The following is a 15343-nucleotide window of genomic DNA, read 5'->3' as shown; positions in this document are numbered from 1 at the left end:
GGGAAAAGGAGGGGAAAGGCGACGGAGGGGAGGGGAAGGGAGGGGAGGGGGGCTGCCCGCGGGGGGTTGGGTCATTGTCTTTTAGAATTTGGGAGCCTTTGAAAAGCCGTGGGCCCTCCCACCGCTATTGTGCTGGGGAAGATGTAGCTGCCTCTTCCCCGAGCCACCCCTTTGCCTCCGGACTTCTCTGGGGCCAGCAGCCGCCCAAGCAAGGGCCCGGGGCCGCGGGCTCAGCCGACTACCATGGGCTCTGTGTCAAACCAGCAGTTCGCAGGTTCGACCTCGGGACTTACTAGGGACACCTTAGGCGACAGGGGCGTCCCGAAGCCACATGAAAGAGAGGTGGTGAAGTGTCCCCCAGGCTAGCCCAAGGACTCCAAGTCTGTGCGGCCTCCTGCTTCTGGGGGCCATCTCTGGAGCCAGGAACCCTGGTGTCCCAGTGGCGAGCAAGCTGAAGGTCCGGGGGCGGGGGGAGAGAAGAGGAGGGGCCTGTCTGGCCGCATGTCCCCGGGCAACGTGTTGTGGAAAGAAAAGCAAAACTTTCGGGGCACCGCTGGCCTAAGTTTAAGCTGGGGGAGCGCGGGAGGCGGCCGGGACAGGTATTTTCTCGCCGGCTGCTCGGTAGCTGCAGCCTCCTGGTTGTCCAGCCTCGGGCTGGACCCTCGGGTCTCCTTGCCGGCTCTCTGATGGGGGTCCTCCAATTCCGTGGCCCCCCAGCTGAGAGCCTTCCCAATCTCCAGGTGGCTGCGCTAAGGCGCCGGAGGAAGCGCCGGAGGAGGCGCCGGAGGACGCGGCCCGCGCGGCGGAGGAGCCGCAGCTGCTGCACGGTGCCGGCATCTGTAAGTGGTTCAACGTGCGCATGGGGTTCGGCTTCCTGTCCATGACCGCCCGCGCAGGGGTCGCGCTCGACCCCCCGGTGGATGTCTTTGTGCACCAGGTGAGAGCGATTCTGGTAACTTTGCCGCAGGAACGGGATGTTGGCGCGCGTATCCGAGGGTGGGCGGACGGACTCGGCTGTTGGGATTGAGGGGAGATTCAGGGCCCTCATTGTGCGTTCCCGTCTTTGCCGAGGAACCCCAGTTCTGAGTCCCTATTAACTCCAACGGGACGAGAGCGGGGGAAGAGCCGATGATTAACACCCCCACCCTCTTCCGGGAACCCCTCTGGTTTACCACGTGTCTGTTACCTCTTTCCCCTGGGCAGGGGGCAGGGGGCAGGGAGGTGATCCCATGTGGCAGAACTAAGGTTGTATTGTGCTTGCCAGTGGGGGGAGGGCGAGCGGGCCGGCCAGGGAAGCACATGCCCGGTCAGAGGAGAGCCCTGAGCGCCCGCGCGTTTCAGTATCTTGTGAATGGAGCTCCCGGCCTGGAGGAAGGGAGGCAAACGGCTTCGGGACCCAACGGCGGAAAGCCGAGAAGTCTGCCGGGTCCTCTCACCCAGGCGGTCACCAGGCCCTGGGGTTCTGGGTGGGTTTGGTAGATCCTTGAAGGATCTATTTGGGGGGCTTGGAAGTTCCGCAAGAGCACAGTGTCAGGCACATGGATCACTAGCGGGGCTCTTACTGTCTATTTCCTATTAGGAAAGAAAAGGCAACGAGCCCGGTCTTCGACTCCTGAGCCAGCCGGGGAGGGAGTTAGGTCGCAACCCCAAGTTCTCAGTTAAAGCAAGGCAGCACAAGGGCGAGGGGTGGGGGGGTGAAATTCAGTGTCGCAGGGCAGGGGGTGGAGAAAGGCTAGCCTCAGGACCTATTCTCCTCAGCTTGGCATTTATGGCCCTAGACAGCCATTGATTGCCGTCCTAACATTCCCAGCCTCAAACAAGGAACCAGAGACGACTTCTTCCCTCCTCTCTGGCCACCCCTTCCTGAGTATCTTGGAAGCCTCGCATAACCACTATGTAGAGGAAGTTGTTGCTTGCGTTCCCTCCATCTTTGGAGGTTTGGGGCTGGACCTGAGAAGAAATTGCTAATCTCAGACCCAGGAGGTTGACACCCAGGCCGGGCATGGAGGGGTTACTTTGGGGAGGTTGGCTTTAGGAGCAGTGGGGGAGGGGAAAGGAGGATGTGGGGATTAAGGGTTGGAGCCTGAGGGATGGTATTCTGGAGGGGGAGGGGTGGAGAGGGAGATGCTGGGTAGACTGGAGGGAAACAGCGGGGAAGTCCCCACATGGCCCTCAGTGAGGATGCGGAATGGGGAAACAAGGGAGAGAGAGGACGCAAGGAGATGGGGATCCACCAGTTAACGCTGGGATCACCGGGCTCCTACAACATCTGCCAGAAGGGTCAGCTGCAGAATGCTTGGCTGCCCCCTGGCTTCCCCTGCTTCGGCCACCCCCAGCTTTACCCCCTTCCCTTCCTACAACTAATTCTGGCTGGTGGCTAGCCCCACTTCCTGTCTCATTTACATATGTGAATGATAACCCACAGGAAGTAATTGTGGGGAAAGAAGGGAATTGGCCTCTTTAGATCTATTAAATCACTTTATTACAGGAACCAGCTTTGAATGGCCCTCCTCAGCAGGGTGGCCAGCTCCCCATTTATCTGATCACAAAGAGATTAAAATCTCTCCCTGTCTGGAGACAACTGGACATCTTTCCCAACTTTGGAAAGCTTGGAATGAAAGAATCAGACCCAACATTTTCTTGCCTCCCTTCCAAAGGCTGCCACGTAGGGAAAGATGGAGGGGAAGGTAGTCCCTCTGAGCTTCTTTGGTGATATCCAACTCCCAAAGAAGGTTTTCCTGAGCAAATGGATCTGTGCCTCAGCCCATTTAACCTTTATAAAGGATCAAAAGCAGTTGGGAAATATGGGATGGCATAAAAGAAAATGGGGACTAGCCTTCAGATTTGGGGAGTGGAGCCCACACTATGCTGTTTCAGATGGGTTTGCTGGGAGATAACCTGAACTTGGGGTCTTGGGATATCCAGGGACATTCCACAGTTGAATAAGTAATCAGGAGGAGTTGAGCTGGGATAAGGAATCAAGAATTGTCTCCCTAACACCCCCTGCTAACAGCCACAGAGGGCAACGGTGGAAATTCCCTGAACTTTATACCTGGTAGCTCTGTCTTCACACTGCTGGGGCTTAGGTTGATCCTGAAACCCTACCGTAACACTTAAACTAGTGATTCCAGTCCTGCACTTGAGAAATCTGAAATATCTCCCTGAGGAGCTAATGTAGAGGAATTAGGTGGATGCAGATCAATCCTCAGAAGTTTTCCCAGGGCAGGAGAGTGTTCCCAAATGGAGAGAAAGTAAGACATTTGTCTTTAACAGTGAAACTTCACCTTTGGCTGCTGGTGGTGGGTACCTGGTGGTGTGGGTGGTGGGCAGGATAACTGTCCTAAGATAACATCTGCTAGGGGAGGGGATCAAGGAGCCCCTTTCCTAAGGAAATGGGGGGAAGGGGGACACAATTAGACATTTCCAAAGTTGGGCCTATTTGGTTCCCAGCACACTAGTCACTGTTCTTATGCTCCCTGTCCAACTCTCAGTGCCCAATAGGGGTGGATACGTGGGAAAGAAAACCTACCATTAGACATTAAAATAAGTTAAACCCATATACCGAGAAGACTTCTGTACCAACCCTGGTACTCAGCCACAGGTTTTAAGCTAGAACTCTTTTGCTCTCCCCAAATTTGGGGGGAATTTAAGAATCATCATAATGGCAGCTAGCTCACCCTTAAATCCAGGTTTCTCAGTCTCTGCACTACTGACATATATCAAGCAGGATAACTTCTCATTCTGGGCATCCCTCAGTCGTGACAACCAAAAATGTCTCCAGACATTGCCAAATGCATCCCCCGCCCCCGGAGGCAAACTCACCCCCAGTTGAGAAACAGTTAATACATCGAAAGGTGGAGCAAGAAAGAGCTAACTACTGTCTCCTGGTTGCCTGAGAGGGACTAAGAATTCTCAACTCTCCATGGCCATTTAAAAAGTTTGGGCCATTTTAACAGAAACCTCCTGTTTCCTGTGGCTCAACTCCCAACCCCCCGAGATGTGCAAAAGTTGAAAATCAGGAAAAGGTCCACTGTTTTCTCCCACAGCTCTTAGGAACTCAAATCTGTTTAAAATAGCTTTCTGGTTAAAAATGGTGTATTAGAATGCTTGGAGGCAAAAGAGCCCAAATTTGACCGAGGCACCAAGTTTGGGTTAAGAGAAGTTTTCCGGTACCAAGAAACTGCTGATGCCACGTGGCCTGCTTTCTCTGAAAAGGATGAGTGGGGGTGGTGAGAGCAACTTCAGTCCGGTCTAGATTAAGACTCGGGTTTGGGGGCAGGGAGAATGTAAAGGGATCTTTCCTACCCGGTTTATAACCTTACTAGTGCCTCTGATTACCCTCCTTATGTTTAGATATTGATGTACCTGTCTTAACTCTTCCTCTAACCTGAACTCTTTGAAAAGAGGGACTAGTAGTCTGGTTAGTTTTCTAGTATGCACTTGGTGGGCTGAAGATTTGAGTATGAGGAACAAAGGGGCCCCTGAGAAATCAAGAGTGCACTCACAGTTGGGGGTCCTTGTCCGCAGGTCTTCCTCCAGACCAAAAGCTTGGAGACAGGGAGGGAATGTGAACTGATAGTTGCTATCTTTCCAGACCAGGGCCTGAAGAGGGCTTGGCACTCTGTAAAAACACCATGAAAATTTGTGGAGTGATAGTGGATCACAGCTGATCCACTCCAGCTGATCACAGCTCCAGAGAGGATATGGAAGCCATGGGTTGAAGGGTCATTCATTAGTTATTTCTTTTCCATCTTAATAGGGAATTTTTAAAAGGTTATTATTTTATTTTTAATTAATTACTTAGGCCATGAAGCATGAGGGATCTTAGTTCCCCGACCAGGGATCGAATCCAAATTCCTTACAGTAGAAGTGAGGAGTCTTAAGCACTGGACCATCAGGAAAGGAAAGCGTTTTGTTTTCCTCCCAGTCCTCCAGAGTATCTTCCCTGGTGGCGTAGAGGATAAAGAGTCTGCCTGCAATGCAGGAGACCCAAGTTTGATCCCTGGGTTGAGAAGATCTCCTGGAGAAGGAAATGGCAACCCACTCCAGTATTCTTGCCTGGAGGGTCCCCATGGACAGAGGAGCCTGGCGGGCTACACTCCATGGGGTCGAGAAGTCGGACGTGACTGAGCCACTTCATGTTCATTCACTCTAGAAAGGATTTTTTAAATGAGTGGATTTTTTCAGGAAGTTATAGAAAAGCATGTGAGTTAATTTGAGCATTATGAGATCTTGAGTCCTTCTGTTAGTGAAGAGACAGACTTTCTAGAAGTGTTCCAAGTAAAGGCTGTGCCACCATCCAGAGCAAAGCTTGTGGTTAGTGGCACTACTTGCCATTAAGTGATTTTCTCCAGGGCAAGGTTGTTGCTGGAACGTTCCTAATCTAACTATCAAAACTATCATACTCCCCAGCCTATGGGAATTCCTCTTTGGGGTTCTTTTTGTTTGAGAAACAGCCTGAGGCACATCACCCCTCCCTTCTTCCTGCAGGCAAGAATAGCAACTACTATCAGTGTTAAATCTGGAAGGTCAGAGGAGGTGAAGGAGGAGAAGAAAACTTTCCAGGGTAGTATGCAATTAGTATAGACTCAGCTTGGAGTTCTTTAGTTCAGACCAGTAAAGAGAGTAAATGGCTTTTGTCAACAGAGCAGAACAACTGGGCTTCTGGTTAAAAACTCCAGGATCTTTTTTTCACTTCTTAAGTGGGTGAGTGGGAGTGGTGGGGAGGGAACAGCCCCATCTTTATCAGGACCTACCCTGGGTTGGATCCTCATCAGAGTTCAGTCCCCTTGTAACTTCATCTTCCTCAGGATCACAGAGAAGATGCCTGTCCCAAGGAGCTGGGAAGATCACTCTAGGTGAATTCTTAGGTGCAGAGTTGAGACCACTATGCGGCTCCTTCCCCTCTTCTGCTCCAGTCTCCCTCCTGCTACCTGGGTGCAGACAGGCTGATGAGCAGCACCATCTGGTGGAGAACTCCAGGCAGGAACAGGTGGTCCTGGCTATGTCAGAGCCAAAGGGACGTAAAGAGTGTATGCTGGCAGCCTTTGGTTCTGGGTAGATCTCTTTCCCCATTCTCTCTGACAAAATAAACTGCTTCTGATAGAACCCATTGGTTTCCTACCTCCTACCAAACCCTGCCTTTAGGAATGAGGCTTGGGTTGAACTGTGAGGACACCTCAGGACTAACTCATTAAAATTAAATTGCTTTTTACTTTTTCAGTGTGGCTCTTAGAAGGTTTTAAAATGTCTATGCGCCTTGCATTATATTGCAGAGCACTAAATACGAAGTCAGCTCAGGGCTTTCACACTATAAGTTTCGGCAGGGTGCTTAACCCCTCTGCCTTTATGAATTCAGCAGTTCAGTTCAGTTCAGTCACTCAGTCGTGTCCGACTCTTTGCGACCACATGAATCGCAGCACGCCAGGCCGCCCTGTCCATCACCAACTCCCGGAGTTCACTCAGACTCACGTCCATCGAGTCGGTGATGCCATCCAGCCATATCATCCTCTGTTGTCCCCTTCTCCTCCTGCCCCCAATCCCTCCCAGCATCAGAGTCTTTTCCAATGAGTCAACTCTTCGCATGAGGTGGCCAGAGTACTGGAGTTTCAGCCTTAGCTTCATTCCTTCCAAAGAAATCCCAGGGCTGATCTCCTTCAGAATGGACTGGTTGGATCTCCTTGCAGTCCAAGGGACTCAAGAGTCTTCTCCAACACCACAGTTCAAAAGCATCAATTCTTCGGCGCTCAGCCTTCTTCACAGTCCAACTCTCACATCTATACACGACCACTGGAAAAACCATAGCCTTGTCTAGACGGACCTTTGTTGGCAAAGTAATGTCTCTGCTTTTCAATATGCTATCTAGGTTGGTCATAACTTTCCTTCCAAGGAGCAAGCGTCTTTTCATTTCATGGCTGCAGTGACCATCTGCAGTGATTTTGGAGTCCAAAAAAATGAAGTCTGACACTGTTTCCCATGAAGTGATAGGACCAGATGCCATGATCTTCGTTTTCTGAATGTTGAGCTTTAAGCCAACTTTTTCACTCTCCTCTTTCACTTTCATCAAGAGGCTTTTTAGCTCCTCTTCACTTTCTGCCATAAGGGTGGTGTCATCTGCATATCTGAGGTTATTGATATTTCTCCCGGCAATCTTGATTCCAGCTTGTGTTTCTTCCAGCCCAGCGTTTCTCATGATGTACTCTGCATAGAAGTTAAATAAGCAGGGTGACAATAGACAGCCTTGACATACTCCTTTTCCTATCTGGAACCAGTCTGTTGTTCCATGTCCAGTTCGAACTGTTGCTTCCTGACCTGGATATAGGTTTCTCAAGAGGCAGGTCAGATGGTCTGGTATTCCCATCTCTTTCAGAATTTTCCACAGTTTATTGTGATCCACACAGTCAAAGGCTTTGGCATAGTCAATAAAGCAGAAATAGATGTTTTTCTGGAACTCTCTTGATTTTCCGATGACCAGCAGATGCTGGCAATTTGATCTCTGGTTCCTCTGCCTTTTCTAAAACCAGCTTGAACATCTGGAAGTTCACAGTTCACGTATTGCTGAAGCCTGGCTTGGAGAATTTTGAGCATCAGTTTACTAGCGTGTGAGATGAGTGCAGTTGTGCGGTAGTTTGAACATTCTTTGGCATTGCCTTTCTTTGGAATTGGAATGAAAAGTGACCTTTTCCAGTCCTGGCCACTGCTGAGATTTCCAAATTTGCTGGCATATTGAGGGCAGCACTTTCACAGCATCATCTTTCAGGATTTGAAATAGCTCAACTGGAATGCCATCACCTCCACTAGCTTTGTTCGTAGTGATGCTTTCTAAGGCCCACTTGACTTCACATTCCAGGATGTCTGGAATCACACCATCGTGATTATCTGGGTCGTGAAGATCTTTTTTGTACAATTCTTACATGTATTCTTGCCACCTCTTCTTAATATCTTCTGCTTCTGTTAGGTCCATACCATTTCTGTCCTTTATCGAGCCCATCTTTGCATGAAATATTCCCTTGGTATCTGTAATTTTCTTGAAGAGATCTCTAGTCTTTCCCATTCTGTTGTTTTCCTCTATTTCTTTCCATTGATCACTGAGGAAGGATTTCTTATCTCTTCTTGATATTCTTTGGCACTCTGCATTCAGATGCTTATATATTTTCTCCTTTGCTTTTCGCTTCTCTTCTTTCCACAGCTATTTGTAAGGCCTCCTCAGATAGCCATTTTGGTTTTTTGCATTTCTTTTCCATGGGCATGGTCTTGATCCCTGTCTCCTGTACAATGTCAGGAACCTCTGTCCATAGTTCATCAGGCACTCTATCTATCAGATCTAGTCCCTTAAATCTATTTCTCACTTCCATTGTATAATCATAAGGGATTTGATTTAGGTCATGCCTGAATGGTCTAGTGGTTTTCCCTACTTTCTTCAATTTAAGTCTGAATTTGTCAATAAGGAGTTCATGATCTGAGCCACAGTCAGCTCCTGGTCTTGTTTTTGTTGACTGTATACAGCTGTATGAATTCAGCAGGGGGCATGATAAAAAGCTTGGTGTGTAGGTCACATGTGTTATAGCATATGACATGCTTAAAACTGCTTAGCCTATAGTAAGCATCAGTAGATATTAGTCATTTTGGACAGTAGAGAACTTAGATTTCTTTCTGCAAATGTTTGTGCACTGCTAAGCACCTAGAATTGAGGGTATAGCCATACTCTAGGTAGTCTTGAGCCAGAATGGCCCTGGATATTGCAGAAAAACCATGAACCCAAGCTTTGATCAATTATAGATAATTATAGAACCAGAGCTTATTTATCCAAATTTCACAGAGCTGTGAGTTTTTTAACTCTGCATTCCCTGAGTGACCCCTAAGTTCCCTTCTCTCTATGACTTACAAAGGCAGCGGTGAGGTACTGGGGGTGCAGAAGGCCTTAGTACTGTAGCTGGCCCATCCTTCCCTGCCATCCAAAAGAAAAATGCCTCTTATAACTGTTTTCTGTCTAATTAAATACCGTCTTCCCCTCTCCCCCACTGCAGGCTACCCACACTCCTACCTTGCACAGACAAGGGAAAAAGGAAGATGGGACAGCGGCAGCCCTCCCACCTATAATATAATTTATCTGAATAAAGAACCCTAATTGGTCCCCTCAGTTAAAAAAAAAAAAAAAAAAGGTTTGACTGGAGGCCCTGGAAGGGTGGGAGTGTAGGCCAGAAGGAAAGATGGCTGCAGGTGGTGGCTTTGGCTGGCCAGCAAGCTTGACTAGGGAAGAAAGGTGTCTGTGTCCATTGCTCTCACCGTGACCATAACCCCCTGCATGGAGAGGAAGGAAGGAACTGGTGAGTGTGGTAAATGTGTGATGAGGGGGTCAAGGGGGAATCTGCATCCTCTGGAACTCCAGGAATCTGACACCAGAACCAAGCAGTGTCAGCTCTTTGTTTCCCGGAGCAGGGCTCTATTGGGGGAACTCAGGCCTCGCCCCTCCCCCGCCCAGGTCTTTTCTTTTTTGGAGGGGATGGAGAGCGGGGCGGCGCTCAGGCCCTGCTTTGTGTGTGGTTGGTGGGGTGGGGGGTGGTAGCAAGAATTTCAGGCTCCTTTCTGATGCAGACCCTGTGAGGCAGGCTCAGTGGGGCTGCACGCTGATTACCTATCTGATAAGAGAAGAATTCAAACTATGTGTTTTAGAAAGGCGTGGGGTAGGGGGGCCAAGGCAGCCACCCTTGGAGACCACCAGTCTAAATCTTGGCTGATTATGGTGAGGTGCCCACAGGGATTTTTTTTTTTCCCCTTTACCTTTTCAAAGGAAAAGATGGTCTTAAGCTGACCTCAAATCCTCCAGTGATAGAGTAGGTCAACTAAGAGGACTAGTCGATGTCAAATGTCCCCATTTATATTATCCTCTGATTCTCACAGTAAGCCTTGAAAGGTGTAGATGTAGAAGATTGCAGTGCTCAGTAAACTGGAGCTCAGAGGGGATATTTTTCTGAGTTTCCACTGCTAGTTACCGATAAAAACTAGGGTTAAAATGCTGGGTCTTTTGACGCTTCTTTCTCACTGTTACCCCGCCCTCTTCCAGTCTGAAAAGGTTGGTGATAATTGCCACTTGGGATTTATATGTGGCAGGCAATGTGTTAACTACTTTTCATGCATAAAACCTCACAGCACCACCATAAAATTAGTATTTGCTCCATTTTGTAGGCTAACACAGAAAGCGGGGATAGGCTGTAGGACTCTAAACCTTTGCTCTTAATCACTTATCTTTCTGCCGAATCACAGAGAGAACTGGGAGTGTTCCACCCTAAGAGCCCACTAGGCAAATGGGAGAAGCTGAGTTTACCTGGGTCAAGAATGCTCTTGGTCTGGATCCTCCAGCATCTCCTGACTCACTGGCTTGTCCTAGCTCAATAAGAGACAGATTTAACATCAAATTCAGGGTGGTGGTTATGCAACTGGGAGGAAGAAAGAATTTTCACCTTTCTGAAATGTTTTAAGGTTCTGCTTTAACCCTCCACATTCAGATTGGGGGAAGGGAGTGAGTCATCACAACCCTGGCTGTTCTGTGAGAATAAGAAGGGAGAGGATACCAAACCTTTGGGATATTTCATTCATTGATATTTATTGAGCATATGTCCTGCCTGCCTAATCTTCATTAAAACTCTAGGTAAATAGCTACTGTTATCCCATTGTCTGAAAGATCTGAGACCCAGAGGTGTGTAACTCACCAAGATCAAACACAATGCCAGAAATTGGTAGAATCAGTATTTCATGAACCAGGATGTATCTGACACCTGAGCTTAGGCTCTTAATTACCTCAGTGGAAGTTTTGTCTTAAACAGTACCATCTAAATTAAAAGAAAAATGTAAGTGACTGAGAAATTGGGGATCCCATCTGGCAAAAGAGCACGTTTCATCTAAGTCCCAGCTTGAAATAGCCACTTTGCCCCATCCCCACCAGCAACACCATAAAAGGCCTCAAGCCAGGACTAGGTACATGGTGATCCCTTTTGCTTCTGAACCACATTTTCAACAAGGACTACACCTTGTTGACATATTTGACATGTTCTTTGGATATTTTGGAAGATATCTATAATGAAGTCTGTTTTGTGCAGGGTCTGGGAGAGGCTGTCATTCCACTAATGTGTTATTGATGCAGAAAATGGCAAGGTGGAATGGGCTATCCAACCCAGAACTCTGGGTTCTTCTGACCCTGGTGTTACCACTCAACTGTTTGAATAACTCCTTCTTTTCTTTTTTCTTTTAAATTTTGGTTCAAACAAGCAGTGTTTCAGTGAGATCGTTCCACACAGTATTTGAAGTCTTTTTCTTCCTTTAAAAATTTGATTCTCTTTCCAAGTTATATAATTAAAACCTATCTCCTTGTTCATTAATTCATCCAAAATGTGCTAGGCATTATTTAGGTGTCAAAATGCAACAGTGAACAAAGCAAGGACTTTACATTCTTTTGAACGGCTTTATGGTATTTTTGTTGTCTGTTTTTGTTTCTTTTTGAACCAGTGAGATATTGAATATACGTACCGTGCTAGGTCCTCCTGTAAATTATTCTGTTCTGAGTCTTTCATAATGATGCATAGTAACTTTTTATAGTATTATCAATTTAGATATTTAATTCTTCCAAAATATTTTGCATGCATATGATGTAAAGTATAAATTTCTGGCTTCATTTTCTAGTGGATAACTGGTTTGTTTCTCAATAGTACTATTTATGGAATTATTTTCCTCACCTGCTGATTTCTGCACTTGGATTTTCCAGTAGATTTTCTTTTCTAATCCACTGATCTGTCTGCTTTGGGTCATACTATCTTTTCCCTTCAACTTTCAGTAACATTGTTTTGATAGAATTTCAAATTGGGGGAAAGGTTGGAAGAATAGTTTGAAAAACTCCCATATAAACTTTACCCAGATACATCAATTGTTAACATTTTGTCCTATTTGCTTTATTGTTTTCTTTTTTTCCTTGTACAGATTTCAAGCATCTTTATCTTTACAATATTTCAGCATTTTTTCCCCCTAAAATATGGCTATTCTCTTAGGTAACTTCAGTACAATGATCAAAATTAGGGAACTTAACACATTTGCCTACATTCCGTGTGCAAACTTTGTCAGTTCTTCTAATATTTTCTCCTGTTCTAAGAGCCAATCAGAATCCTGTGTGGCACTGTCTTTACTTCGTAGGGGTCTGTCTTTCATGACTGACATCTTTTAAGTGTATAGGCCTGTTACTTTATATTTTACAATTTTACCTTGGTTGATTTCTTATAAATGCTATGTTTACCAATTTTTTTCTGCTGTTCTAGTTTACTGAGAACCTTCAATGAGAATAGCTGCAAAAAATGCTATGGCATCTGTTTACATAGTGATTGTTCCTAATGGAACATAGATTTCTTGTTCTTAATGGTGGTGACTCTTCCAATCACAGTGTCTTTACCAATAAAATGGAAACGTTACACCCTTACTCTTCCAACCTTAGAGGAACATGTGTATGCAGGTTTTGATGTTTGGGGTGTAATAATGAAGACTAACATTAAAATCTACCATGCTTCTCTCCCCCAGAGTAAGCTGCACATGGAGGGCTTCCGGAGCCTGAAGGAGGGGGAGGCTGTGGAGTTCACCTTTAAGAAGTCCGCCAAGGGCCTGGAATCTATCCGAGTCACCGGCCCTGGTGGGGTGTTCTGTATTGGGAGTGAAAGGCGGCCCAAAGGGAAGAATGTGCAGAAACGCAGATCAAAGGGAGACAGGTATGGACTGGAAGGCAGCTTCTGTGGGTTGGTAGGGATGATGAGCACTCTTCCTTTCTTGGTTGGACCAGATGCTAAAGATAAAGTGAAGCCTGTGGCCCCTGGCAACATCTGGATGTGGGAGGCAAAGAGAGGGTGGTATGTATGGAGGGTACTTCATGACCTACTTTTCTACTTGATAAGTAATTAGGTTCTGGGAGCTCTAGCTTTGATTGCTAAATGGGGATTGTGATACTAACCTCACACGCTATTTTAGAACTAAAGAGACCATGGATGTGAAAGTGTATCTGTAGCTGTTGCTTCTTCACCTCATCTCCAAATGACTGGTTTCTTTCATGTTAGTTCTGTGCGCAAACAGATTCTGGCCCTTTAATTTCTTCTCTATTTTAATGAATGAGAGGTACTGATTTTAAGGGTATGGTAGTTCTCAGTTGAGGTCCAGGATTTCCGTTCTTGGTATTTTCAATTTGTCATGAATCTCAAGCTGTCATCTAGATATTACAGGCCTGGAAAAGACTCAGAGATATCTAGTCATATACCCCTTTTGTAACTGGGGAAATTGGTCTCCAGGAAGGGAAGTGGGTCCAAAGTAACAACTAAAACCAGAGCCCAGGGGTCCTCGCTCAGAGGAAACATTGTGGTCTCTTCGCACACCTTCCTCTCAACTTTACTATCTTGCTTGATGCTAGGTGCTACAACTGTGGAGGTCTAGACCACCATGCCAAGGAATGCAAACTGCCACCGCAGCCCAAGAAGTGCCATTTCTGCCAGAGCATCAGCCATATGGTAGCCTCGTGCCCACTGAAGGCCCAGCAAGCTCCCAGCTCCCAGGGAAAGCCAGCCTACTTTCGGGAGGAGGAAGAAGAGATCCATAGCTCTGCCATGCTCCCAGAGGCCCAGAATTGAAGCCACAGTGGGTGGGAGCTATCCTTTTGTGATCAGAAAGCTTTGAGGAGCAGGCATCAATCGGCAGAGTGGAGAAAGTGGGGACAGGGTGGGTAGGGGGCAGCTGGCACTGCCATATATCTGAGGCTGGAGTCCACAGCATCACCCCCTCTTCCCTCTTGGTGGGAAGAAGGGGTGAGGCAAAGAAACTCCAATTAGCTCTTTCCAAAGGCATATGAGGGCTTTGGGGGTTAACCTTCCCTGCATGCTTTATCTGAGTCTCCACCCCCAGAATCTCCAGCTTTTGAAAGTGGCCTGGGTAGGGAAGTTGTTTTACTCTTAAAGAAGAATGTGGAGTAATATTTCCCATATCAGAGTGTAAAGATTAGGAACAGAACAGATTGATGGACCCAACCAACAAGCCACTACATTCCATGGGAGGAAACATCTCGGTCGGGGCGGCAGGGTTTTCCTCGTCTTCTCTCATAACCCCCTCTTGGGACAGAATGCTAAGAACTGTCCCAAGTAACGGGTTATGATGACAAGTTAAGGGGTGATTGAGGGAACAGCTGCAGACTTGCTCCTTCTAAGCTCACTCTCACCCCATTCTGGGCCAACTCAATTTTATTTATTTGCTGCCTTGGGTGACTGTACCTTGGGTCCCACTTTCTCCAGGATGCCAACTGCACTAGCTGTGTGCGAATGACGTATCTTGTGCATTTTAACTTTTTTTTTTCGTAATATAAATATTCTGGTTTTGTATTTTTGTGTATTTTAATCTAAGGCCCTCATTCCTGCACTGTGTTCTCAGGTAAGTGAGCAATCTCAGGGATAAGTCAGCAGCAGCTCCGGGTCTGCACAGCAGGAATGCTTTTTGTTGCTGTATCATCAGAGAGAACAACTATTTGGAGTGTATAGCCTATTGAACTACCTCATTTTTGCCAATTAGAGCTGGCTCTTCTGCCATAGTGTCCTCTTGAAACCCCTCCATCTTCAGCGTTTCATGAGAGACTAGGTTTTAACTGGGTTGCCCCATGACTTGGTCTCCTTTCTACTGAAAGATTGGAAATTGGTCTGAACAGGAAAACGTGGTGCAGAGGGGTTAGGAGAGGCTGGGCCAGGTAAGTAGTGCAGAGAGGGGAAGCCAAGATTAGGCAAAGGTCATGTGTATGTGTGACAAAGGGTTCCTGTTCCAGATCTATAATCCTAGGGCACAGGACTCACTTTATATACCACATCCATCCTTCGCCTGACTGGGCTAGGCTGACCATGCACAACAGGGTGTGTGTGTTTTTATAAAAAATGGAAGTTGGTAAGGAGAGGTTTTTAAGAACAAAGCCACTGTACCCATCTTGAGCTGCCCAGGGATGGATATGTGAAGCAAGGACAAGATCTTTACCAATTCTGGGCTTTTCCTTCTTGGCTTCTGGAGAGACCATCAGCAATGGCTTCTTTGTGGTTCCCAGAGCCAGGGTCCTACTCTGCTGCAGCAGTGATTAGTATCATGGCAGCTAAAGGAGAAAGGGCGGTGGGGGCGGGGGGTTCGTTTACAAGCTGTGAGATCACTGCAGACCTACCTCACTGTGTTGTCACGGGGCAAACGCAATAGAACGCATTGGGTGATGTGTGTCTGATCCTTGTCTCCCCCAGCTGCTGCCCCCTCTAGTTATTATATTTGTCTGGGCTTTGTAGGACTTCACAAGTAGCTGATTTGG

General features: G+C 47.1%; 1 protein-coding gene across 1 annotated transcript; it reads left to right on the top strand.

Moving 5' to 3' along the window:
* Positions 1-243: 243 nt before the first annotated feature.
* On the top strand, positions 244-13649 carry LIN28A (lin-28 homolog A). Its single transcript, XM_068968965.1, has 4 exons — positions 244-274; positions 741-937; positions 12559-12743; positions 13433-13649. The coding sequence occupies exons 1-4, from the start codon at positions 244-246 to the stop codon at positions 13647-13649; spliced, it is 630 nt and encodes a 209-aa protein (XP_068825066.1).
* Positions 13650-15343: the final 1694 nt, after the last annotated feature.

Source organism: Capricornis sumatraensis, chromosome 3 (assembly GCF_032405125.1).
Source record: "Capricornis sumatraensis isolate serow.1 chromosome 3, serow.2, whole genome shotgun sequence".
Taxonomy (NCBI): Eukaryota; Metazoa; Chordata; class Mammalia; order Artiodactyla; family Bovidae; genus Capricornis; species Capricornis sumatraensis.
This window is presented reverse-complemented; position numbering and strand designations above follow the sequence as displayed.

What these genes read in the sequence shown, in the direction of transcription:
- LIN28A (XM_068968965.1), top strand. Translation starts at nt 244, where the DNA reads ATGGGCTCTGTGTCAAACCAGCAGTTCGCAG. An exon ending in TGGATGTCTTTGTGCACCAG is followed by an intron (nt 938 to 12,558) that starts GTGAGAGCGATT and finishes TCTCTCCCCCAG; the next exon opens with AGTAAGCTGCACATGGAGGG. An exon ending in CGCAGATCAAAGGGAGACAG is followed by an intron (nt 12,744 to 13,432) that starts GTATGGACTGGA and finishes GCTTGATGCTAG; the next exon opens with GTGCTACAACTGTGGAGGTC.